Source organism: Bos mutus, chromosome 13, assembly GCF_027580195.1.
Source record: "Bos mutus isolate GX-2022 chromosome 13, NWIPB_WYAK_1.1, whole genome shotgun sequence".
Classification (NCBI taxonomy): Eukaryota; Metazoa; Chordata; class Mammalia; order Artiodactyla; family Bovidae; genus Bos; species Bos mutus.
The window spans coordinates 44,382,274-44,408,521 of NC_091629.1; the positions used below are offsets into that span (position 1 = coordinate 44,382,274).

The window sequence follows — 26,248 nt, forward strand, 5'->3', positions numbered from 1 at the left end:
AGGGCAGATAGGGGAGCTATGCAGATTGAATTTCTTGCCAAACCAAGTGGGATAGAGGCTCAGAATTGAATTCTGTAAAGAAAAAGTTGAATGCTTTATTCTTTGCATGCCTGAATTTATAAACTGAAATTCATATCAAAGATAATACTTAAAACTAGGATATGCTTAAAAGATCTAGGGATATATTCGATTCATATCCAGTGCCTCTATTTGGATCCTTTTACTCTGTCTTATTTTAAATATGCAAACACTCATTTGCATGTTTATCTTCCCAGTCAGATTTTAAGCTTCTTAAAAGCAGGAACTATGTTGTCTTCATTTCTGTGCTCAGAATAAATGGCTCAATAACTACTGGAACTGAACTCAGTTTTAAATTTTTCAGTTTCCCAAACTGGATAGATGGTTTGATCAGGACTGGATAGAATAAAAGTATCATCTTAAACTTTCTTCACATTCTTCCCTTATTGTATTATAAATGTTATTACTAGATTGACTACTTCCTAAAACATTTTAAGAATTATCAAAATATCTCAGGGTAAATGAGATAGTAGTACCTCAAAGCTAAAAATAAAAACATGAATGATTCTGACCTGAAGTATCAATTGGATCAAGGATAAATTCTTCCTCTTCTTTTGATACTGTAGTTTCATCCATTTTTTCATTTTCAGGTGAACATACACACTCTGGATTATCTGGTGCTACTCATCAACATTGCCATAAAAGGATTTATTAAAAATATAATGATTATGTTGCAAACTAGAAGACTATATGAGAATTAAAGTGAAAGATTAACTGTAGATTTATATTGCTAACTGGAGCCACAAATGAAGTTTTAGAATCATGTATTTAATAGAGTTGAAGAGGTTCAGAGATTATATAGTCTGGGACCCACAGTGTCCAGGTAGGTCAAATATTAATCACCCACTTTTCCTCCTGTGACATCTAAGGCTAGGCTACAGTCATGGCAGAAGTAAAAACAGTGGTAGGAACCACAATAAATGACTGACATAAATTTGACAATATGTCTGCTAAAAATTGTAAGGATTGTACATAACTAAATTTTTATTGCCCATCTCTTTTTATATTTCAGCTTTAAATTTATACTATTGTGTTAGAAAGCAAATGTAATATCCAAAAGTGAAAAATCAAAATGAGGCTAATCATTTTTTACTTCTTAACAAAAATCAGACTACAAAGACTTCAAATCATCTGAAGTACTTTCACAACCAGTTTCAAGTAGAAAATACCCCCATATTTGTGATTTCTATAAAACTGTATGTAGATCATCAAGCCATGTTAATATTAATGTGGTATTAATGTTAATAATAACAATGTTAATGTCAAACATTAATGATGTTTTTACTATGTAACATATTATTTTAATGATTCAAAAGCAGGATATTTTGCCAGAGTATTTAAATATGCTCTCATAACAAATAAACCCAATCCTGATTAAACACCCATCATTGTACTTTTCTCAAAACTTAATTTTCTATGCTCTGTTATCTAAGTCATGCTAAGAGTTTGAGGGACAACTCTCTTTAATATCTTTCACTAAACTATACTGCTCCTTAAACCTAGAAATTTTGAGGCTTAATTTGAATATTAATATCTATTCACTTTCTACACAAAAGAAAATTCCTACATACCCACTACAGTATTAGGAGACTCAGGAAGCAGGGAAATTTCTGTATTTAAATGCATTTCTTCTAACAGGATATTCTGATCATCTTGCAGTAGATTGTCTTGAAAACAAAATAAACACTTTTCTTATAAAGAGCTGAATCTGTCATTTGTTCACTAAACACTTGATAACTTAGTATGCAACGAGTTGTCAAGGGATATAAAAAAGAGTGAACACTACTTAATTAGATTTGATTGGTTATATGGACTACCATGGGGTTTCCCTGATGGCTCAAATGGTAAAGAATCCACCTGCCAATACAGGAGATGTGGGTTTGATCCCTGGATTGGGAAGCTCCCTTGGAGAAGGAAATGTTAACCAACTCCAGTATTCTTGCCCGGGAAATCCTATGGACAGAGGAGCCTGGTGGGCTATAGTCCATGGGGTCACAAAAGAGTTGGACATGACTGAGCGACTAAACAACAACCTAGACTACAATATTTCATGCAGTAGGAAATAAAATTTTATATATTTAATTTCCTTTCCTTTATTAAACATGTATTTTTAAGTGTTTAATGTCAGAAAATATTTACTAAACTATCAAGATAGTAGCCTTGTTACAAAGCCATGTTTAGACTTCAAATCAAGAAATAAAAGTTTTCAAACTCCTTTAGTGGAGATCTAAGGTAGAGCCACTATTTTTCATAGTTTTCAAATTTCAGTAAGTTTGCCATAACCAGCCTTTTATTGTAGATAATTAAAAATATTTGATATATAAAGGTCAATATCATTATAATTAGGTACATTTAGACTTCCCAGTTTTGTCTATCCTATTTCTATGATTACTTTACAGTAATATCATAATAAAATAATAATATAAAATGCTAGACAGATCCTTTAGAATAGCCATCCCACAATTTTTGCTAAAGAAAATGTTTCTAGTATATGATCTAGTATATTTTGTGAGGAGTACACTAACCTCACTTCTTTCTCTCTAGAAACCAGAAGTTTGTAAAAAGAAAAACAAGAACCTATATGATAAATGTATTTCACAACCTATATAATAAATGTTCAAAGATGGCTATTTACTTAGATCTAGCCTAAATGTTTAAATATACTATAGACTTTGAAAACTTAGGTAAAAAATATTTTAATCTATATGACACAGAAGCGTATCTGAAATTTCTGTTTGTTGGAATAAATCTTCCAGTTTGTTATAGTAATTTGACTGAAACAAATATCCAGTTTCTATATGACCAGAGAGCATACCAATCATTTCTCCTGCAGCTCCTTCATCTCCAAATCCATCTCCACTGCCACAGAACAGAGATTTGTCTCCAGTGGGGCTTCCAGAACTATGTTCAAGTAAAAGACCACTGGAACTGAGCAATATGCTGTCATCAAATAAGCTATGTCTTCTGAGAATTTCAGGTTCTTCCCCTAGATAAATATATATCATTAATACTGAGTTAGTCATAGAAAAAATTTCAGGGTTAGAAGCTAGAATTTAGATATCATCTTGTATAGCTCCTCTCATTTTATAGATGAGAAAAACGAGATCTAAAAATTTACTTGAATTATTCAAAGAAGACAAACAGATGGCCAGTAGGCACACAAAAAGATTCTCAACATCACTAATTATTAGAGAAATAAAAATCAAAACTACAGTTAGGTACCACCTCACATTGTCAGAATGGCTGTCATTAAAAAGTCAACAAATACTTTCATTTGTAAAATGGATAGCTAATGAGAAGGTGTTGTACAACACAGGGAGTCCAGCCTGGCACTCTGTGATGACCTGTAGGAGTGGGATGGGTGGGGGGAGGGAGGCTCAAGATGGAAGGGATATATGTATATTTTGCCTGATTTGTGTTGTTGTATGGGGACTTCCCTGGTGGCTCAGATGGTAAAGACTCTGCCTGCAATGCAGGGCACCTGGATTCGATCCCTGGGTTGGAAAGATCCTCTGGAGAAGGGAACAGCTACCCACTCCAGTATTGTGGCCTAGAGAATTCCATGGACTGTATAGTCAATGGGGTCGCAAAGAGTCAGACATGACTGAGTGACTTTCAATTCACTTCACATAACCACCAACTCTTGTAGCCCTGGTGTCCTCATCTGTAAGCAGGTGTTTAGTGGCCTGAGACTCTGAGCTCAGATAATCAGACTTTCATTTCCAGCTGCCCTACCTTGGACAAATGCTTCAACAACCGTATCAGCTTTCTAGAGGTGCTGAGAGGATGAAAGCAGACAGTTACTGTGGAGGTTCAGGGCAGTGTCCACACACTGTCAGCACCCTTCCAAAAGGCTCCCTGGAATTTCCCTGGTGGTCCAGTGGCTAGGACTCCATGGGCACCATGCAAGGGGCCTGGCTGGGCCATCCCTGATTGGGGAACTAAATACTGCATGCTACAACTAAGACCTGGAGCAGCCAAATAAATATTTACAAAATGCTCCTTGGAACCCTGGTTCAGCCACTTACTAGCCCCATGACGTTGGGGAAAATCACTTAAACCTCACTGTGCATAAAAATCTGTTCTTTGAGATTTGACAAACTCTTGGGAAGCATTTTCTGCATCCTGCTGGTTGTGGATGCATTTTCCCTGCAAAAAGTTGTTAAGATGCTTGAAGAAGTGGTGGTCGGTTGGTGAGAGTTCAGGTGAATATGGTGGATGAGGCAAAACTTAATAAACTTTTTGTTTAACTTTTGAAGTGTTGGTTGTGTGATATGTGGTCAGGCATTGTTGTGGAGAATAACTGTGTCCTTTCTGTTGACCAATGCCGGCTGTATGTGTTGAAGTTTTTGGTGCATCTCGTTTTTTTACTGAGCATAGTTCTCAGATGTAATAGTTTCACCAGGATACAGAAAGCTGTGGCAGCAGGCCACCAAACAGTGACCACGACCTTTTTATGGTGCAAGTTTGACTCTGGGAAGTGCTTTGGAGCTTCTTCTTGGTCCAAACACTGAGCTAGTCATTGCCAGTTGTTGTATAAAATCCACTTTTCATCACACGTCACAATCTGATCGAGAAATGGTTCCTTGTTGCACAGACTAAGAGAAGATGACACTTCAAAATGATGATTTTTTTGATTTTCAGTCAGCTCATGAAGTACCAAGTTCATGAGGTACCCACTTACTGATGTTTTCACCTTTCCAATTTGCTCCAAATGCTGAATGACCATAGAACGGTCAATGTTGAGTTCTTTGGCAACTTTTCACATAGCTGTATGAGGATCAGCTTCAGTGATTCCCTCAATTGTTGTTGTTCAGTTGCTTAGTTGTGTCCAACTCTTTGTGACCCCATGGACTGCAGCACTGCCATGGGGTGCAGGCTCCCCTGTCCTTCACTATCTCCCAGAGTTTGCACAAACTCACATCCATTAAGTCGATGAAGCCATCCAACCATCTCATCCTCTGTTGCCCCCTTCTTCTCCTTCCCTCAATCTTTCCCAGCATCAGGGTCTTTTCCAATGAGTCGGCTCTTTGCATCAAGTGACCAAAGTATTGGAGCTTCAGCTTCAGCATCCTCTCAACTGGTCATTGTCAACTTCCAATGGCCAGCTTCTACGCTCCCCATCTTCACCTCATCTCATCTCCTCTGCAAAACTTCTTGAACCATCACTGCACTGTACATTCATTAGCAGTTTATAGACCAAACATGTTGTTGATGTTGTGAGTTGTCTCCACCGATTCACAACCCATTTTGAACTCAAATAAGAAAATTGCTCTAATTTGCTTTTTCTGTCTAACATCATTTCCCTAGTCTAAAATAAGTATATAATAAAAAGCAAGTAATAAGTCATTAGCCAAAAAAAAACCACAAAGCAAGAAATGAGCATTAAAATGATGTATAACATAACCACATTTATTTAAGATGTATGCCAATGTCAAACAGCGAAGTTCAACAACACAAAACTGCAATTACTTTCACACCAACCTAATACTCAGCCATTAAAAAAGAACAAAATAATGCCATTTGCAGCAACATGAATGAAACTAGAGATTATCATACTAAGTGAAGTAAGTCAGAAAAAGAAAGACATATGCCATATGATATCATTTGTATGTGGAATCTAAAATATGGCTCAAATGAACCTACCTACAACACAAAAATAGACTCACAGATACAGAGATCAGACTTGTGGTTGCCAAGGGAAGAGAGAAGGAGAGGGATTGACTGGGAATTTGGGGTTGGTAGATGCAAACTATTACATTTAGAATGGATAAACAACAAAGTCCTACTGTACAGCACAGGGCACTACATCCAATCTCCTGGGGTTAAACCGTAATGGAAAAGAATATATATATATAAAAAAAGAAGAAGGTATATAAACGTAAGGGCTTCCCAGGTGGCTCAGTGGTAAAGAATCCACCTGCAATGCAGGAGATGTAGGTTTGATCCCTGGGTCAGGAAGATCCCCTGGAGAAGGAAATGGCAACTCACTCCAGCATTCTTGACTGAGAAATCCCACGGACAGAGGAGCCTGGCAGGCTACAGTCCATGTGGGGTGGCAAAAGAGTAAGACACAACTTAGCGATTAAACAACAAAAGTCTATATGTGTAAAACTGAGTCACTTTGCTATACAGCAGAGACTGGCACAACACTGTAAATCAACTATACTTCAATAAAAAAGAAAAACTTATTTGAATTATTCAAGTAATTTCATTCTGCTAATCAGTAAAGACCGGATTTCTAGTCTAATGTTTTTCCCAAAATAATGAGGAAAAACTGCCAAAATACTAGGATTGAGTTTTTAGTGGTGGAACAGTTTAATAACTTCCCAGAAAATTATTATTGGCAGTAGAATTATTTATTCTATTTTAGGTGGGTCATATCCTGCTTGATCAAGTATTATTTCATATTATTTCAAGGACAGTGGAGCTTCAGTTGCTTAAGTTGTTAGTCCAAAATGCTGGTGCTGCTGCTAAGTCGCTTTAGTCGTGTCCGACTCTGTGCGACCCCTGGACTGCAGCCCACCAGGCTCCTCTGTCCATGGGATTTTCCAGGTAAGAGTACTGGAGTGGGGTGCCATTGCCTTCTCTGTAGTCCAAAATGAGGGTTTGGAAAACAAGGAATATGTTTGCCTTCTATATAATGGAAAAGTAGGTAGACTATTAAAGAAATGGCTTACAACATTGTTTAGTATTTATTGAATGACTAGATATTAGGCAATATGCTAGGGGTTGGAGATACAGCAGTAAGAAAGACAAAACAAGGTCAGCTGGGACTTCCTTGGTGGTCCAGTGGTTAAGAATTTTCCTGCCAATGCTGGGGACATGGGTTCAATCCCTGGTACAGGAAGATCCCACATGTGCAGCAACTAAGCCAAGCACCACAACTACTGAAGCCTGCACTCCCTAGAGCCCGTGCTCCACAACAAAAGAAGCCATCACAATGAGAAGCCTGTTCACCTCAATGAAGAGTAGCCCCCGCTTGCTTTAACTAGAGAAAGCCTGCATGGCAATGAAGACCCAGTGCAGACAAAAATAAATAAATGAGTAAATGTGTGCACATGTCCAACTCTTTGCCACCCCATGAAACTGCAGCCCTCCAGGTTCCTTTGTCCATGGGATTTTCATGACAAGAATACTGGAGGGGGTTGCCATGCCCTCCTCCTGGGGATCTTCTCAGTCCAGGGAACAAACCCGATTCTCCTGCGTCTCCTGCATTGCAGCTGGATTCTTTACTGCTGAAATACCGGGGAAGCCCAAATAAGTAAACAAATCTTAAAAAAGAACACCTGGTAAGCTAAAATAAGTTCAGTTCAGTTCAGTCGCTCAGTCGTGTCCCACTCTTTGCGACCCCATGAATCGCAGCACGCCAGGCCTCCCTGTCCATCACCAACTCCTGGAGTTCACCCAGACTCACGTCCATTGAGTCAGTGATGCCATCCAGCCATCTCATCCTCTGTCGTCCTCTTCTCCTCCTGCCCTCAATCCCTCCCAGCATCAGAGTCTTTTCCAATGAGTCAACTCTTCACATGAGGTGGCCAAAGTACTGGAGTTTCAGCTTTAGCATCATTCCTTCCAAAGAAATCCCAGGGCTCATCTCCTTCAGAATGGACTGATTGGATCTTCTTACAGTCCAAGGGACTCTCAAGAGTCTTCTCCAACACCACAGTTCAAAAGCATCAATTCTTCGGTGCTCAGCCTTTTTCACAGTCCAACTCTCACATCCATACATGATCACTGGAAAAACCATAGCCTTGACTAGACAGACCTTTGTTGGCAAAGTAATGTCTCTGCTTTTGAATATGCTATCTAGGTTGGTCATAACTTTCCTTCCAAGAAGTAAGCATCTTTTAATTTCATGGCTGCAGTCACCATCTGCAGTGATTTTGGAACCCCCAAAAATAAAGTCTGACACTGTTTCCACTGTTTCCCCATCTATTTCCCATGAAGTGATGGGACCGGATGCCATGATCTTCGTTTTCTGAATGTTGAGCTTTAAGCCAACTTTTTCACTCTCCACTTTCACTTTCATCAAGAGGCTTTCGAGTTCTTCTTCACTTTCTGCCATAAGGGTGGTGTCATCTGCATATCTGAGGTTATCGATATTTCTCCCAGAAATCTTGATTCCAGCTTGTGTTTCTTCCAGTCCAGCGTTTCTCATGATGTACTCTGCATATAAGTTAAATAAGCAGGGTGACAATATACAGCCTTGACGTACTCCTTTTCCTATTTGGAACCAGTCTGTTGTTCCATGTCCAGTTCTCACTGTTGCTTCCTGACCTGCACACAAATTTCTCAAGAGGCAGATCAGGTGGTCTGGTATTCCCATCTCTTTTGGAATTTTCCAGTTTATTGTGATCCACACAGTCAAAGGCTTTGACATAGTCAATAAAGCAAAAATAGATGTTTTTCGGGAACTCTCTTGCTTTTTCCATGATCCAGCAGATGTTGGCAATTTGATCTCTGGTTCCTCTGCCTTTTCTAAAACCAGCTTGAACATCAGGAAGTTCACGGTTCACATATTGCTGAAGCCTGGCTTGGAGAATTTTGAGCATTACTTTACTAGTGTGTGAGATGAGTGCAATTGTGCAGTAGTTTGAGCATTCTTTGGCATTGTCTTTCTTTGGGATTGGAATGAAAACTGACCTTTTCCAGTCCCGTGGCCACTGCTGAGTCTTCCAAATTTGCTGGCATATTGAGTGCAGCACTTTCACAGCATCATCTTTCAGGATTTGAAAGAGCTCAACTGGAATTCCATCACCTCCACTAGCTTTGTTCGTAGTGATGCTTTCTAAGGCCCACTTGACTTCACATTCCAGGATGTCTGGCTCTAGGTCAGTGATCACACCATCTGTGCATCATATTATGTAGTGAAGTGAAGTGAAGTCACTCAGTCATGTCCGACTCTTTGCGACCTCATGGACTGTAGCCCACCAGGCTCCTCCGTCCATGGGATTCTCCAGGCAAGAATACTGGAGTGGGTTGCCATGTCTTTCTCCAGGGGATCTTCCCGACCCAGGGATCAAACCCAGGTCTCCCACATTGCAGGCAGAGGCTTTAACCTCTGAGCCACCAGGGAAGCCTGTAATAGTATCCTCTACTATATATTATGTATCATGTAGTAGAGGATACTACTACAGTCCTCATTGTACAGACAAGGAAACATCCACAGAAAGGTTTTAGAACTTGCCCACAGCCATACCCTAATAAGTGATAGAGCCAGGATCTGAACCCAGCAAAGATGGTCTTCGTATCAGTGTTAGAATTCTGCCAAAATGGAGACTTATGACAAAAAATTCTTAAGACACTGACAGCAGCAGATAAAATTAACTCCCTGCTTCAAACAGACCTGCTTCCAGATTGACTGTCAGTACATGCATATACCTTCCCTTTCTTGGGTTTGAGTCTCTTGGTCCAGAAGTCTGAACCTCAGAGATGAGAATCTAGCAGTCCGAAATCCTAGAGGTTAGAGGTTGGTCCTCTCTTCCCTTCATCTAACAACCCACATTAATGCTAACTGATAAAGAAAATTATGAAATATCACTGGAAGACCCACATCTCTTCTAGAAAGAGCTAAAAAAGGCAACTTTCACTGCACTGGACTAAAGATTTGCTCAATAGAAGAGATTCTTTTCCAAAGAACTAAAAATATTGTTCTCATCTTCCAGGTACGCCTTGGTAGCCTCCAAAAGAAAAATTTGTCTTGGTCAATACAACAATAACATTTATGAACAGCACTATATTCTGAGCACTGAGCATCATGAGAACCTGAGATTACACCAAAAAATTAAGGAAACAGTCTTGGGGTCACTCTTATTTTATAATCCAGAATAGGATGAAATTATATTAAACATTTCTTAGAGGACATTAGGTTTGAGCTAGTGTTTGAAGGAGAGAAAAGTTCCTTATTGGCAGAAAGTACTGAAGGAGAAAATAAAGGAAATAACTCTACGATGTTGCTAGTAATATCCAAATTTTATGAATAGGGCAGTAAGGCTCAGATGAGTTAGGCGATCTGCCCAATATCACCCAGCAAATCAACAGAGGAAGCTCAGATTCAAACCCAGGTCTGTCAGTCTACTCTGAAGATACTTTTCCCACCTTCTTGAACTGTAGAGGAAGACAGAACTGAGAACAATTAAATTGTATTGGGTGACTGGTAAGACATTTGCTTGACTGGAGCAAAAAGTCTGTATTAAGGTACAATAAAGTTAATAGAATAAAGATGATGATAAACTGGTAGAGTGCCTTGAGGATAGGCAGAAGTATCTATCAGTTAGTTATAGGGACCCAAGGCACTTAAAAGAAATGTGACGGAAAAACAAATGGAATTTGAGGACAACTGCTCTTGCACAGATGTATAAAATGTGGGAAGAGACTGAGAGACATGTCCAACTTTCTAAAAAAAAAATTGACACTGGAATGAAGCTTATAGAAAGCATAGTTAAAAGTGATCCTAAAGTTTCAGCACTGAAGAGCATTTACAGGGAAATGTACATAGAGTGTCTTAGGCAGTAAGAACCATGATTAACTCTACCAATGTGTTAGATTTCAAGGTTTGGGGTAACAGCCAGTAAGAGATGTGTGCTACTCAAAGTAGGGTCTGTGGACGGTGATGATCCACAACAGAGTAAATATACAAATTAGAGGTAAATGTTTACAAAGTTTTAACATAACATCATAGAGTAATTTTATATATGTTGGCTCTAATAACAAAAACGTGAGGCTTATTATGTTGATTTAAAATTTTTTTAAGTTTTCTAGTAATTCATTTTATTATATTTTACAAAAGTATCACTCCATGACAGATCAGAAATTGACAAAGTATAAAGTTGGTCCTTCGCCATAGCTCATTTGAGAAACACAGCTATAGATCATAAGAGTTATGGAAGAAGAGTCAGGATGAAAAGCGGAGGTTACGATGTAGCTCAAGCATTACTACCCTGACCACCCTCCTCCATCTAAGACAGGTTTAGGCCATCCTTCTCCTATGCTCACTGCTTTGAGCATTAAGAAAATTTAAGATGAATATGACACAGATCTTACCCTCATGGAGTTTTCAGAATAATACAAACCAATATAATAAATGTCATGATACAAGTCAGAGAGTGGTAAATGCCACAAAAAACAACAAATACTATAAAGTTAAATTACACCATATAACTTCAATTCGAAAATACATTAGTTTCTATTTCCCAATCAATGTATATTTAGTGTATTTCCTCCTCATTCCCAAGCTATTTTAAAACCTTGTTATTGATATCATATTTTAAAAAATATATTTAAAAGACTCTGTATGCAGCACACATGTAAAGCCTTGTGTACATGTTAACTGTAACAACTGTTTGTTTGTTTGTCTCTCTCCCAGCCTGAAGTTCCTTGAAGGCAGGAAATATTTCTTTAAACTCTGTATTGCCCAGCCTGTGATAGTATTTGACATATAGTAGATATTCAATAAATGGTTGTACACTGAGAAGGGAAATAAAGGTTAAGACTGAGTCTTGACATTTGACACCTATAGTAGAAAAAGGCAAAGATAAACTCATTGCAGGGATTAAATCTATATATCAAAAATTCATTCTACAGATAGTTCTACTGGCATAGAAGTAGCTTTGGCATTGTTTTATTTATACAACAAAAATGAAAATATAGCTGATTATGACTTGTAGTTTTAATTTCTCAAATATTCTCACCAAAGCTTCCAGCGTGGAAAAGTAGATCATTGCCATAATCTTCTCTAAGTGTGATTTCTTCTGGTTTGCTTTGGTTCTGAATAGAGCATTCTGAAACATCAATAGCACTATGGAGAAATACAAGATTGAGGGAAACGTGAACAGAACACAGTGATTCTGAAGTATACTGAAAAACAAACAAAATCCTTTAAAAAACAGGTTTTATTACAAAAATAAAGAATTTTCTCAATAGTATTACTTACAAACATTAGTTTATTATACATGCATATCGTCTTCAGGTTGTCAAATCCAACCAGCAATTCTCAATCCTTAATTTACTCACCATAATCAACAGCATTTGAAATAGATGTTCACTCCCTTCCTCATGGAACACGTTCTCCTCTTGACCTCTGCAATAACTACTGACCTCTGCTACACTAGTGTATCTTGATTTTCTTCCTGCCTCATTGGTTGCTCCTTTTCCATTTCCTTTATTAGTTCTTCCTCATCTCCCAGACTATTAACTAATAGGAATGACTTAATATTCAGTCTTCAGATTGCTCTCGTCCCCCCACTTTCTCTCCTTCCTTCCCCTCTCTTTAAAATCTACACTTATGCCTTTAGGGATCTCTTATGACTTATGGTTCAAGTTCCATCCACATATTGAGAGAGTCAATTTCTAGGCAGGTTGATAAGAAGTCCGGGTTCCCGGAGGAGAAGAAAGGGGTCTGAGGCTCTCAAGGAGTAGATGGGGGTTTGGAACTCTCAAGGAGGAGGAAAGGACAAACTTTTTTTCTCTACATTCCTTAGTCTTAGTCACATAAAATGTTTTTTTTCTTTAAGCCGGGAACTGATAATTACTCAGTTTAAACTCTGTACTAGGGATTATATAACAACAATGTATCCTGCTTGAGGACAGTTTCTCCTTCCTGAAAACCTTCTGACTAATCCTGATATCTTAAAATGTAAATTATGGAAGTGGGTCTAGTAGGATCTTTCTACTGTTAAATTCTAATCCTGTTATCCTAAAGTATAAATTGTGGGAGTGGGTCTGGTAAAATTTTCACAAACTTGAGACTTTCTTTTGATTTATTATAATAACTAATTAAAAAGTATATAATTCCCTTGCTGAAGACTAGTGAGTGGGGCATTCTCGGCCCCCTTCTGATGTCTATGTCAAAAGGTTTCTCTGTCCCTTTTCACTTTAATAAAACTCTGCTATACAAAAGCTCTTGAGTGATCAAGCCTGGTCCCTGGTCCCGGAAGTTAAATCTTCTTTGGAGATCACGAATCTGACACTGTTCACCGTAAGCTATCAATACTCACAACTCTCAAATATATCCCATCAAATTTATATATCCCATCAAACATCTTTCCTGAATTTCAGATTCACATATTCAACTACCTACCTGCTGTCTTGGATGTGTAACAGTCATCTCAAAACTTATGTCCAAAACCTAATTTACTTTCCTTTACCTTGCCCCTTTAAGCTTGCCATTCTCTATGCTATACTAAGTCACTTCAGTTGTGTCCGACTCTGTGCGACCCCATAGACGGCAGCCCACCAGGCTCCCTCGTGCCTGGGATTCTCCAGGCAAGAACACTGGAGTGGGCTGCCATTTCCTTCTCCTATGCATGAAAGTGAAAAGTGAAAGTGAAGTTGCTCAGTCGTGTCCGACTCTTAGCAACCCCATGGATTGCAGCCTAACAGGCTCCTCCGTCCATGGGATTTTCCAAGCAAGAGTACTGGAGTGGGGTACCATTGCCTTCTCCATGCCATTCTCTAGTTATCCTAATTTTATTAAATGGATAACTCCATTCTCATACCAGAAATCATACAGTCAACTTCACTTTTCTCTTTCTCTTAAAGCCATATCCAATCCTTAGCAAACACCATCTGGGTAAAATGAAGACTAAAAGCTGATCACAGAGACTGCCATCTCTCATCTAATTTCTTACTGCAACAATTTTTTCACAGGCTCTGTGCTTCCTCCCTTTCCCCCTTATAATAAGTAGCCAGAGGGAAGCATGTTGAAGTCAAGTCAGATCCATTCACTTAATCTGTTCAAAACCCTCCTGTGCTCCCCATCTGAGTACAAGCCCTTATTATAGCCTACAACACCCTCTGTCATCTGCACCCCAGCTACTTCTCTGACCTCATATTCTACCACTTGGGCCTTTCATTTACTCCACTCCAGTCTCCTTGCCTCCTTGCTGTTCTTTGAACAGATCCAACACGCTCCGCCTTAGAGTTTTTTCATTTGATTTATGTGGAACTTTCTTTCCCACATTACTGAATAACTTGTTCCTTCATTTCTTTCAGGTTTCTGTTCAGAGCTTATCAGTAAAGCCTTTCTAGACCTTTCTGATACTTTATTTTGTGTTTCTCTCCATAATGTTGATCATCTCCTAGTATACTGTGTATTTACTTGTTTGTTTTATTATCTGTCTCTCCCCAACTAAAACATGAGATTCATGTAACCAGGAACAGTGTTTTATTCATTGTTACCTCCTCAGTGCCTATAACAGTGCTTGGCATATGGAAGGCACTCAACAAATATTGAATGAATGACTGTACTGTTAATACTGCAAACTATATTCAGCAAACATAATGATACATTTTTGGTGTTCTACTTTGAAATTTCACACTAAATTTAAGTCTTTGTCAACTACATGAGTAATTCAGCTATTAACTATGTTCTATTTGTATTCGTGAAATCTGAAAATGTAAACAATAAATTACCAGGAAAATCAAAAGGAAGGAAAAAAATAAAATAATTTACTTCATAGTCTGGGTGTCAAAATCATGAAATTCTTCGGGCAATGTGATAGTACTGTATGCTGCTTCAAAACTCTCCTTTGGAAGGTCAACCAATCCTGAAAATGAAAAAAAAAAAAAAGAAACAAATAAAAACCCCACATTCAATAAACTAAATCTCTACTTTCTCTCACTGGACTGTTAAGTCTCCTAACTCATTTCCCTGTATCTGCTCCTATCCCTCTTCAGTTCATTCTCTACAAAATGGCAAGTGATATATTAAATATGTAATTAGGTCAGATCACCCTCAAACTTAAAATGACTCAGTGACTTCCCTAGTGCACTTAAATAAAATTTAAATTTCTAAACAGGGCCCTGCACCCCTACAAAATCTGTAGGCATGATCTAACAACACTTTGCGCTACTCACTCTACTCCAAACGTACAGGTCTTTTTGCTCTTTGAATGAGTCAAGCACTTTACTACCTCAAGACCTTTGTTCCTGCAGTTCCCTCTGCCCAGAATGCTAGTCCTTTAGGGATGTCTTATATGGCTGGATACTTCTCATTCTTCAAGTCTAAGCTTAAATTCTATCTACTCAGAAATGCTTTTCCCAACTTGCCTAACTAAAATACATGTCTGTTATTTTCTGTGGTAGTACTCTTTATATTCCTTCATAGCACAATCTATAATTATTATAATAATTTTAAAAATATCTTTTTCATTATCTGATTTCCTCACTAGGCCAAAAGGGACACTGTCTTGTCTTTGTACACCAGAACCTAACATAGTGTTTCACACAAAGTATGAGCTCAATAAATATTTATGGAATATATAAGTGAACCACATTTGATATGATTATAACTCTATCTAGAGGTTCTACAAATATTTTAAATAAAGAAAAAAAACAAACCTTGTCAATCTTGACTCACCAATACTAATTGAGGGAACACTATTTACATGGGACTGAGACAAGTACTATAAGTGATTCAGAAAATAAATATCACAAAGATATTGCCTTCAAGGAGCTTGCAGACTGGTGTGAGAGGCAAGGTCTTAAATAAACGTAATACAAGGTGGAAAATTATGAAAGTGGTAAAATTAAAATTAAATTAAAAGTTGAAGACATTCTATGTATGACACATATAAATCTCGAGCACTTTGGGATGCCTCGAGATTTTCTATAATATTTCATAAACAGTGTGCTACTTAAGAGTCTTCAGAATTCTGAAAACAATGACAATTATTGATACCTAGGTTCTATCAATACATTATTTCTAATTTATCTCATAAAGGCAAAAACAGATATGGCAAACAAAGAAACCCATTAAAACTGAATATCAGAGTTTCTTATACAACTGTGGTAGCTTTAAATATATTTCTTATACAACTGTGGTAGCTTTAAATATATTTCTTATACAACTGTGGTAGCTTTAAATATATTTCTTATGTAAATATGCAAGAACATTTCAAGTTTTTGAAAGTATAACCTCTTGCCGGATTTTACACAGTAAAAGAGCAGGGAAAATAATATAATTTGTTCTTAACCATGGAAACTAAGTTTCAGTCAAAAGGAAGTTTTCCATTCATTATACCCACCCTGGAATTATAGAGTATCAACAATTAAAAGAGCCCACCCAAACTAAAAATGCAAAAGGGAAAAAAAAACAAGTGAGACAAATCAATATCACACTTATACCTGGGCGAAATGTCATCTTCATTTTAAGCAAGGCTTCACTGCAATCTGCCAAAAGATATTTTGCCTTCCTATTATAGATTCGAACAACTCCCAAAAGAAGGTGTCCTGAAGTTCGCAGTGCAATTTTCACCTTTCAATAATTTTAAAAGTATTAGAATATTAAAAATTAGATTTATAAACTCTGTTCTCTGAAAATTATAAAATCATAAGAATTTCTTCTCTTTAAAATGCAGATATTTTGTATTCTTATTTAAAGTAAATCATTTAACTTTTACCTTGTAAAATGATTAACTTTTTTATTCAGTGAAGATAATCTAATGTGGCATTTAAATGAAATATGCTATTGTTGATTTTATGAAAACAACATAAACTTTGGAGTCAGGCAGACTTGGGTTCAAGCCTTGGCTCAGTTGCTGAGGCTGTCATTTAACCTTCCTGAATTTCAATTTACTAATAATGACTACAATTTATTATACACTTGTTTTGTGCCAGGAATTATCCTAAGAGCTTTTCATATATCAATTTATTTAATTTTGACAACAACTTCTATTTACAGAAGAAAAAACTGAGACTCTGACGTGATAAACAGCATGCCTAAGTAACAAAACTATTAAGCGATGGTGCAGAAATTAAATTTGACCAACTCAGAAGTTCATGCTCTTAAATACCACATTCACTGAGGTTAAGCAAACTAAAAAAAATTAAAGTCTAGCCTAGTGCCTGGCACATGGTAAGTTTTCAATATATAATTGAATATATATTATATATTGAATATTATATATTGAATATATAATCCATAATTCATCCTCTTAAGAAGAAAAATACCTAACCTATACAAATATTAAAATAATATTTTAATGCAAATTCTAGTAACTTGTAACTATTTTATAATGGATATAGTGCTTTGTTTAATGAAGTTTTCACATATATTTTTATTTATACTCAATCCTCCTTTCCTTCTCTCTCCCCTATTTATTTACTCATTATTTTTCTAAGAAATATTCACTCGGTACCTACTATGTATATAATATTTTGTTAGCGAATAAGAAACAATCACAAAATAGTTATAAAGCATGGCCTTTATCCTTCAGGATCCAATCTATTTATGATAAACATATTAAAAAGTTAATTACCAACAGAAACCAATATATGTTTATTTTCAGATGATAAATGCTTAGGAATTAAAAAAAAAGAAGACCATTTGAGTAGTAAAACTTCCTAGGAAATACATTGCATGGTATAATGTCTTTTAATTCCTTTCCTCTCCTTAAGTCAAAGTAAATACATCCTATAATTTTAATCAATAACATACCTTAGGAGAAAGAATTTTTTCAATGGTTATCTCTAGATTACATTCAAATACATGGGCCTTTGTGAGTTTCTTCTCCCAGTGAGCTGCAAGCCAGATTTTGGCCAATGGCCCTCGCTTACTCATAAGCACATGTGTGTAGAACATGTTGCCTGTATTCCTTAGTAATATTTAATGAACTAGAGAGAATATGAAAAGATATTTAAATTTGAATATAAAACACTTTTAGTGCTATTTTACAGTAAGCAAAACCATTTCTCATTAATTCTATAACATATTAACTTCTAATAGATTACTCAATTAAAATTACTTTCTTATAAAAATAAACTGCTTTAAAATACAAAACTATAAACTAATGACAGAACTCTATTAATAAACTGTGTACAGCACCTGGTTTAAATGTATTCTGATCACTGAGCACTTCTTACATTTTACATATACTATATAAAGGTTTTGAATTCTAAGAGCTTGGCAGGCTACAGTCCATAGGGTTGCAAAGAGTCGGACAAGCAACTTAGCATACACACATGGTCAAATAAATAGAGAAGGAAGACTAGGGGGGAATAAAAAATAGGAAATGGAAATAGGGGGAAAGCAACAGAATAACACAGGTGGAAAAAACTAAGAAAAGCAAACACACACACACACACAGAAGTCACTCAGTCGTGTCCGACTCTTTTCGACCCCATGGATTATAGCCCACCAGGCTCCTCGGTCCATGGGATTTTCCAGGCATGAATACTGGGGCGGGTTGCTGTTTCCTTCTCCAAAAGCAAACACAGGTAACCACTTTTCTAAAACTTGAGTTTGCGAAGTGTCAGATCATTGATTTATATCCAGGTATTGAATTCCTTTGTTTTCTTTAAGATACTATGGTTTACTCAATGATGTATTAATTTATGAAGTTAAAATAATGGAAATCCAAAGGACCATAAAGTAGAAAAATTAAGAAAACAAGAGACTATAGAAAAAGAATCAGAAGAGAAGAACAAAAAAGAATCGGATTTAAATGTTTTGAAATAAGAATGGTAAAAGAAAACCTTCACTTAAAGGTAAAAAATGTATGCTGCTGCTGCTAAGTTGCTTCAGTCGTGTCCGACTCTGTGTGACCCCATAGACGGCAGCCCACCAGGCTCCCCCGTCCCTGGGATTCTCCAGGCAAGAACACTGGAGTGGGCTGCCATTTCCTTCTCCAATGCATGAAAGTGAAAAGTGAAAGTGAAGTCGCTCAGTCCTGTCCGCCCCTCAGCGACCCCATGGACTGCAGCCTTCCAGGCTCCTCCATCCATGGGATTTTCCAGGCAAGAGTACTGGAGTGGGGTGCCATTGCCTCGTACATTTCTACAAACTGTACTATTCTCAGTAACATCATAAGGCTCCATTATTAGCAAAGGAATGTCAGGACACCTTGACTGACTTACAAAGAATCAAGTTATTGCTTACGTATAAATAATCTTAACCTACCACTAGAAAAGCACCCTTTTGCTTCTTACTTAAAGTTCCAATAAAAGGGAAAACTGAACCAAAATAAATACAAAAACAAAATCAGCCACAGAATTAAAAACTTAGGTGATCAATGCCACTTCCACCGCAAGAAATCACTGGACCCAAAACAAATGTGATTATGCAATCTACCAAACCACATTTCTCAATGGGTGGGCTAAAGATTTTAATGTGTATGGCCTTTGTCTGCCTTGGCTCCACTGTCTTCCTTTTTAATCTGTGTGTTTGGTATCTTGGAATAAATTCCAGTTTGTCCTTTTCAATTGCTCCCACGTGTATGATTATTAGTAAACTTAAAAAAAAAAAAAAAACCTGTGATTTAGTATTCCTGAGACATTGATTTTCTCGAGCCTCCAATCCCCCATCCCCCACAAAATCCACAGCTCCCCCCGCCCCGGCCCAAATCCCTCACAAAAGTCCCAATGTCCTGAGAGTTAGTTATTTGTAGGTTGAATTGAGTTCATGCAACCTATAGCTAGGGAAAGAAAAGTGTTAGTCACTCAGTCGTGTCCGACTGTTTACGACTCCATGGACTGTAGCCCGCCAGGCTCCTCTGCCCATGGAATGTTCCAGGCAAGAACACTGGCATGGGTTGCCATTTCCTTCTCCAGGGGATCTTCCTGACACAGGGATCGAACCCAGGTCTCCCGCATTGCAGGCGGATTCTTCACTGTCTCAGCGACCAGGGAAGCCCAACGTAAAGCTAAGGATAGTATTAATACGTGGTAGTAGAAGCCAGGGAGTGGGCTTAATTCGTGGGAAGGGGTCCCTGGTGAGGAGTGAGGGCGGTGGGCGAAGGGGAGCTTTAGGGCAGGATGAAGGGGCAGAAAGTGGACGCTCGGGGGTGGTGGGGGAAGAGCCATGAAGGGTACTCCTTCCGGGGAGCGAGAAGGAGGGAGGGGAGAGGAATGGAAGGCCCTGGGGTTGGGTGGGGGTAGGGGTGTGAGGAGAAGACAACGAGCATCAAGGACACGGACGTCTAGGGCTTCCTCCACACACGATTCCTCAGAGTTGAAGGCCCGAGGCTCAGAGGGAGACATTGAGGCTGAGGGGTGACCGCAAGCGCCCGTTTCCTCTCCTCAGAGGGTCCCTCAGGGCTCGCGCCAGTGAGGAGCCTGGCAAGGCCACTTGTGGGGATGAAGGTGGCCGTGGCCCCCGTGACCCAGCGAGCCTCCAGTCCCCGGATCCCACCCAGCGCCCTACTTCCAGCGCCGGGTCTGAGGCGAGACAAGCCGAAACAGGGCCTGGAGGAGGAGTCGCCGGGTCTGCGAGGTCGATCCTAGACGCTCAGCTCGCAGATCTGGTAGGCTTCAGGGAGAGCCCGGCAGGGCGATGGGCGGGGCGAGGCAGCGGGTTGGGGCGGGGTAAGGGGCGGGGCCACTGAGTGACAGGGCCCCCAAACTGGGGCGGGGAGAGGGGAGGGGCATCTGGGAACGGGGCGGGGCAGTGGGCAGGAGCAGGCCTGGGGGCGGGGCGGCAGAAGTGGGCGGGGTTAATGCTTGGGCCACAGGGAGTGCAGGAGGCAAAGGACTGGGTAGGGGAGGGAACCCCGGACCGGGGCGGGGATGGAGCGGCAGGGCGTGCAGTTTTCCACCTGGGGCTTGCTCGTGGAGCTCACTGCTCAGGCACCTGGTCCCTACAGAATAATTGTGTTAGGTGGTAATGTCTAACCCCTCTGCCTGGCCTCTGAACGTCACTAGAATGGAGTTTTCCACTTATGAGCGAGGGGCTCCCTGGAGAAGTTATTTAATCTCTTTAATTTCAGTTTCTCTCACCTGTAAATTGGAAATGATAATGAAAGTACCTGTGCCATGGGATATTGTAAGAGATGAGTGAGATGAAGCATGTAAAGAGCCTGCTGCTGCTAAATCACGTCAGTCGTGTCCGACTCTTTGTGACCCCGTAGACGGCACCCAACAGGCTCCTCTGTCCCTGGGATTCTCTAGGCAAGAATACTAGAGTGGGCTGCCATTTCCTTCTCCAATGCACGAAAGAGAAAAGTGAAAGTGAAGTCACTCAGTCATGTCCGACTCTTAGTGACCCCATGGACTGCAGCCTACCAGGCTCCTCCGTCCATGGGATTTTCCAGGCAAGAGCACTGGAGTGGGGTGCCATTGCCTTCTCCGTGTAAAGAGCCTAACAATCATAAATGCTCAGTAAATATTCAGTTCAGTTCAGTCGCTCAGTCGTGTCCTACTCTTTGCGACCCCATGGACTGCAGCAAGCCAGGCCTCCCTGTCCATCACCAACTCCTGGAGTTTACTGAAACTCCTGCCCATTGAGTCGATGATGCCATCCAACTATCTCATCCTCTGTCCTCCCCTTCTCCTCCCGCCTTGAATCTTTCCCAGCATCAGGGTCTTTTCCAACGAGTCAGTTCTTTGCATCAGATGGCCAAAGTATTGGAGTTTAAGCTTCAGCATCAGTCCTTCCAATGAACATTCAAGACTGATTTCTTTTAGGATGGACTGGTTGGATCTCCTTGCAGTCCGAGGGATTCTCAAGAGTCTACTCCAATATCACAGTTCAAAAGAATCAATTCTTCAGCGCTCAGCTTTCTTTATAGTCTGTTGAGTCCGGCTCCACAAGCAGGGTTTCCGAAAGTGTGATGCGGGCGGGAGAATGAGAAACAAGACACAAGAGTTCAGTGAAAGGCGAGGATCAGGGGACCAACACCGCTCCCAGGTGAAGGTGCCGAAACTGAATCCGTGCCGGCTTTGCTATACTCTCAGCCGCGAAGGAAGGGATGTGCAGGGGCTTAAGCAATAACTCATGTGGCCTTCAGGGCAAAGAACAAAGTGATCATTAACCTTTCGGTAAACAAGAAACAGTAATCAGTAACAAATCAGTAACTAAGACTAATATTCTTATCTATAGATTTCCTCCAGATACGAAAAACATATGACTCTGAGAGGCCAGATGGGAAACAGTCTGGGGTTGGTTTCCCGTCCCCAGGATCATATCTTGTTTTCAAGATTATGAACTGTTCCCTCTGGACTTATTCCAAGAGTCCCATGCCTTAAAGCATCCAGTTTATCAATAATTATAAATTCCTTCTGTGGCCCTCACCGGGGTCTGCTTTTCTTCTATTCTTCCTGTCTCCTACATCTCCCCCTTTTTGATTTTCCACATGATGAGAAATGGTGAGAAATGCTAGTTGCTGTTGTTGGCTTAGTTGTCTCTTGATTGTTCTTCTCCAGTCTGCAGAAACACAAACACATAATTAATAGCATTCCCATAACCAGAGCAATTCCATATCCAAATGTTTTGATCTGTTTTAAGGGATTAAGAAAAGAAAGATTGTCAGCAACTTATCAAGAAAATCTGATCCAGTAATTACATCGAGATGTTTATTAAAAGCTTTTAATATATCTTGTTGTAAGTCTTGAATATCTACAGAAATATTACCTTGGTTCAATAGATGTTGTTTAACTTTATCCCAATTGAATTGTGTCTTATTATATTTGTAAGCTGTTACACAAAAGGAAGTATAGTTCCAATCACATTTTAGTCTCATCTGTTTTTGTAAACTGACCGGTTGATCTCCTAATAAAATAACAGATTGTTGAAGGTTGGCCACTTGGAGGCCAACTCTCCATCAGTTTTTTGTTGAGTGGTCCAAAGGACGTCGGCATCCTAAGCCATTCTTGTATAAAATGAACTGTTTGTATAGACTGGTGAAGAGCCACTCCGGCTATGGCTACCGTAGTGGTAATAGCTATCTATAGTGCCTACTGCTGCTGCTGCTGCTAAGTTGCTTCAGTTGTGTCCGACTCTGTGCGACCCCATGGATTGCAGCCAACCAGGCTTCTCCGTCCATGGGATTCTCCAGGAAAGGACACTGGAGTGGGTTGCCATTTCCTTCTCTAATGCATGAAAGTGGAAAGTGAAAGTGAAGTCGCTCAGTCATGTCCAACTCTTAGCGACCCCATGGACTGCAGCCTTCCAGGCTCCTCTGTCCATGGGATTTTCTAGGCAACAGTACTGGAGTGGGGTGCCATTGCCTTCTCCCCTATAGTGCCTAAGATGGTAGCAATTAGCAATCCCAGAAAACATTTAATATGTTTAAGATTTTACAATATTCCTTCAATAGCATATAATGTAGGGCTTTCTTGCCAAGGTCATTGTAAATCAACTTGAACCCATATGCCAGTTCTGGTTTTAAGAATATAAATACTTTGCCAACTTTCATTAAAAGGAATGGTGTTACTTATACATGTATAAAATGAACAATTAAGACATGTTATTAATCCCAAATTGGGATCATATTTTGCTGGTCCAGTCATAAAAACAAAAGGAATTCTTACACAAGTTTGAATAGTGTGGGTAGAGTTTTTTGTAAAGTTAAAGGTAGCTTTTGGGTAATTTAAAATATATTCAGTATATCCTCCATTCCAAGCGATTAGTTTTTTTCTAAGCCATGGGTATGTTCCATATTTCATTATGAATAGGGTAATGATCTAAACGAGGCATGGAGGGGCAAATCCTGCCCCACGCCATATGAGGGATTGACTACCATAAGTAATAAGGGCCTTATTTTTATATACCCATGGGGAAGACACTTTAGATTCTTTAAGTTTAGGGGTTCCTCGGGGTCCCCAATTGATAATGGAGCTTTCTGTAACATTTAATAATAAGTGACCTTCTGATCCCTTACATAATTTCCATTGTATCCAATTTTCAATACCATGGCTAATTTCAGCAATACAATCATGAAGGTCAGGTGGATTCATCATGCTGGAAGTTTCCTCCTTTTCTAAAAAAGTAAGAGCAGTTAAGAGAAAGAAGGAAGTCTTACTATCATTTGATTCTTTGATGACTGACAGCCATTTTTGATATCCTGTTTTAAGACAAATACTTCCAAAACCAATACAAATAGCAGTGGCATTGGAGCCAACAGTATAATTTACCAACTGACAACCTTCTTCTTCCTTTTTAGTAGGAAGATTTTGATCATATGGTCCGGGGAGCCAGGCAGAATCATTTACGAATAAAGGGACTGGTGAATCTTCCAGAGTCACAGGTCTCAGCGGGGGAGGATTAGGTATGTAAGTCCAATAGTGATGACTATCTATAGCTTGTGTACTTACCGCCATGGTCAGCAAAGTGACCATAGCCAAGAACAGGTTGTCTGGTGTTTCTGGCAGTCTTCTTCTATGTACCATCTTCTCTGCCTCTAGAGATAGTTTCTCTATCTGTCCCCAAGTTGGCAAAGGTGCTTCTTGGGTTATTTTTGATAGAGATAGTCCAGGATTAAGGATCAGCAGTGACATGGCTCCAAGCCGGGGGGTCAAACAGTGGGTCTATATCAAAGTAGGTCCTCTTCTTTCCAGGGCCGGATTTTTCATTTTGGGATCCACCGATGTTCAACTTCTTCTGTTAAAATAAGAGCATAACCTCATCCTTGTTTAAGTAAAATCCCCTTTTCCAACTCTTATTGTCTTTCCGTAAGACTTGTTGAGTTTGTTGTAAGGTTACTTTTTTAGAAAGCAAATCATTAGCAGTTTGATTATTTGTCCAATTTTTTATGTTTAGGGAGTCCCATGTGAGCAAAGCTTGTTTGAAGTGAGAGACCCACTGATTTGCAGTTTGTCCTGTATGATGTGATGTACATATTCCAAAATAAGTGTCAATAGACCCATGGACTACTCCAGCATTGCCAAATGTGTTACATCAGTTTGCCAAATATCATTGGGAAATAATCCCTGTGGGTTAACACCTTCGGGCAATGTCGGAGTAGAATTAACTTGTTGACAGGAAGGACAATGAGATACAATATCTTTAGCTTGTTGACAAGTCAACTGAAATTTATGTTATAGTCCTTTAACTTTTAAGTGTGTTAGTTCGTGAAATTGTGATGAGAAAGAAATGAAATGAGTTTAGTGTCAGTAGTATTGTTTCCTTCTGCTAAAGCTCCTGGAAGTTGTGAATGTGATCGAATATGAGTAATATAAAAAGGATTGTTTCTATAAAAAATAGCATTTGGTAATTGATTAAACAGTTGAATAATAGGCAGATTAGAGTTAGGTATTGTTACAGTCTCGATTACAGAAGTAACCTTGACAGCATATTGTGAATCAGAAACAATGTTAACAGGTTCTTTAATATCCAATAATACAGTGTAAATAGCTTCTAACTCAGCCTGTTGTATAGAAGGATATTTGGATTGCCAAATCTTCAGTAGGACCAAAATAACCTGTTTTGAGGTCCTTATCTGCATCAGTAAAATAGGTGACAGCATTGTGAATAGGCTCTATTTTTCTTATTTTAGGGAGAATGTATTTTAAGAAAATTGATTAACTTAGAAGAAGGGTAGTGGCAATCAATGTCACCAATAAAATCAGAAAGAGCAATTTGCCATTCAATATTTTGAATATATAAATGTTCAATTTGTGTTTTAGAAAATGGTACTATTATAGTCTTTGGATCGTAACCCGACAATTGTTGATTACGAGTTCTCATGTTAAATATTAACTTGTTAACCACATCAACATAAGTAGTCAATAAACTTAGTTTGTTTATGATGCAAAAAGACCCATTCAATTATAGCTTCTGTTTGCCAGATTATTCCTGTGGGAGAATATGGAGTGGGCATAATTAAGGCTGTTATAGGCTGATTTAATTCTACCCTAGTCAAATGTTGACTTTGAATTGCCTGATTAATTTGTTGTATTTCTATTTTGGCTTCATGGGTTAGAGACCGAGGACTTTTTAATTCATTATCTCCTCGTAATATATTAAATAGATTTTTAAAGGCATAATTAGGAATACGTAAGGTTGGACGAAGGCAGTTAATATCACTTAATAATTTTTGAAAATTATTTAAAGGTTTTAATTGGTCAATTTGAATCTGTGTTTTTTTGTGGAGATAGTGTTTCTATTTAATGTATAACCCAAATAATGATAAGGAGCTTCAATTTGAACTTTATCTGCTGTAATAATTAATCCATACAATTCTAAAATCTTTTGGGTTTCTAAGAATATTTGTTGAAGAATTTTCTTATCAAAGTATGCTAATAAAATATCATCCATATAATGAATAATATAGGCTTGTGGATATTTTTCTCTAATTAAACATAAAGGCTCATTTATAAGGTGTTGACACAAGGTGGCGCTGTTCATCATTCCTTGTGGCAAAACAGTCCAGTGATATCGCTGACTAGGGCCTTTATTATTAATATTGGGAATAGTAAAAGCAAAATTTTGGAGCATCATTATGATTTAATGGGA

General features: G+C 38.7%; 1 protein-coding gene across 1 annotated transcript in view; it reads right to left on the reverse strand.

Moving 5' to 3' along the window:
* Nucleotides 1-26,248, reverse strand: part of RAD21L1 (RAD21 cohesin complex component like 1) — a 49,159-nt gene that overhangs the window by 19,767 nt on the left and 3,144 nt on the right. Inside the window, exons 2-9 of the mRNA XM_070381521.1 lie at nucleotides 24,109-24,394; nucleotides 17,519-22,219; nucleotides 16,207-16,336; nucleotides 14,534-14,627; nucleotides 11,772-11,878; nucleotides 2,894-3,064; nucleotides 1,650-1,745; nucleotides 591-698 (exon numbers count right to left, since the gene is read on the reverse strand). Coding sequence (XP_070237622.1) covers nucleotides 591-698; nucleotides 1,650-1,745; nucleotides 2,894-3,064; nucleotides 11,772-11,878; nucleotides 14,534-14,627; nucleotides 16,207-16,336; nucleotides 17,519-17,662 — 850 coding nt within the window. The 5' untranslated portion in view covers nucleotides 17,663-22,219; nucleotides 24,109-24,394. The remainder of the gene's footprint in view (nucleotides 1-590; nucleotides 699-1,649; nucleotides 1,746-2,893; nucleotides 3,065-11,771; nucleotides 11,879-14,533; nucleotides 14,628-16,206; nucleotides 16,337-17,518; nucleotides 22,220-24,108; nucleotides 24,395-26,248) is intronic.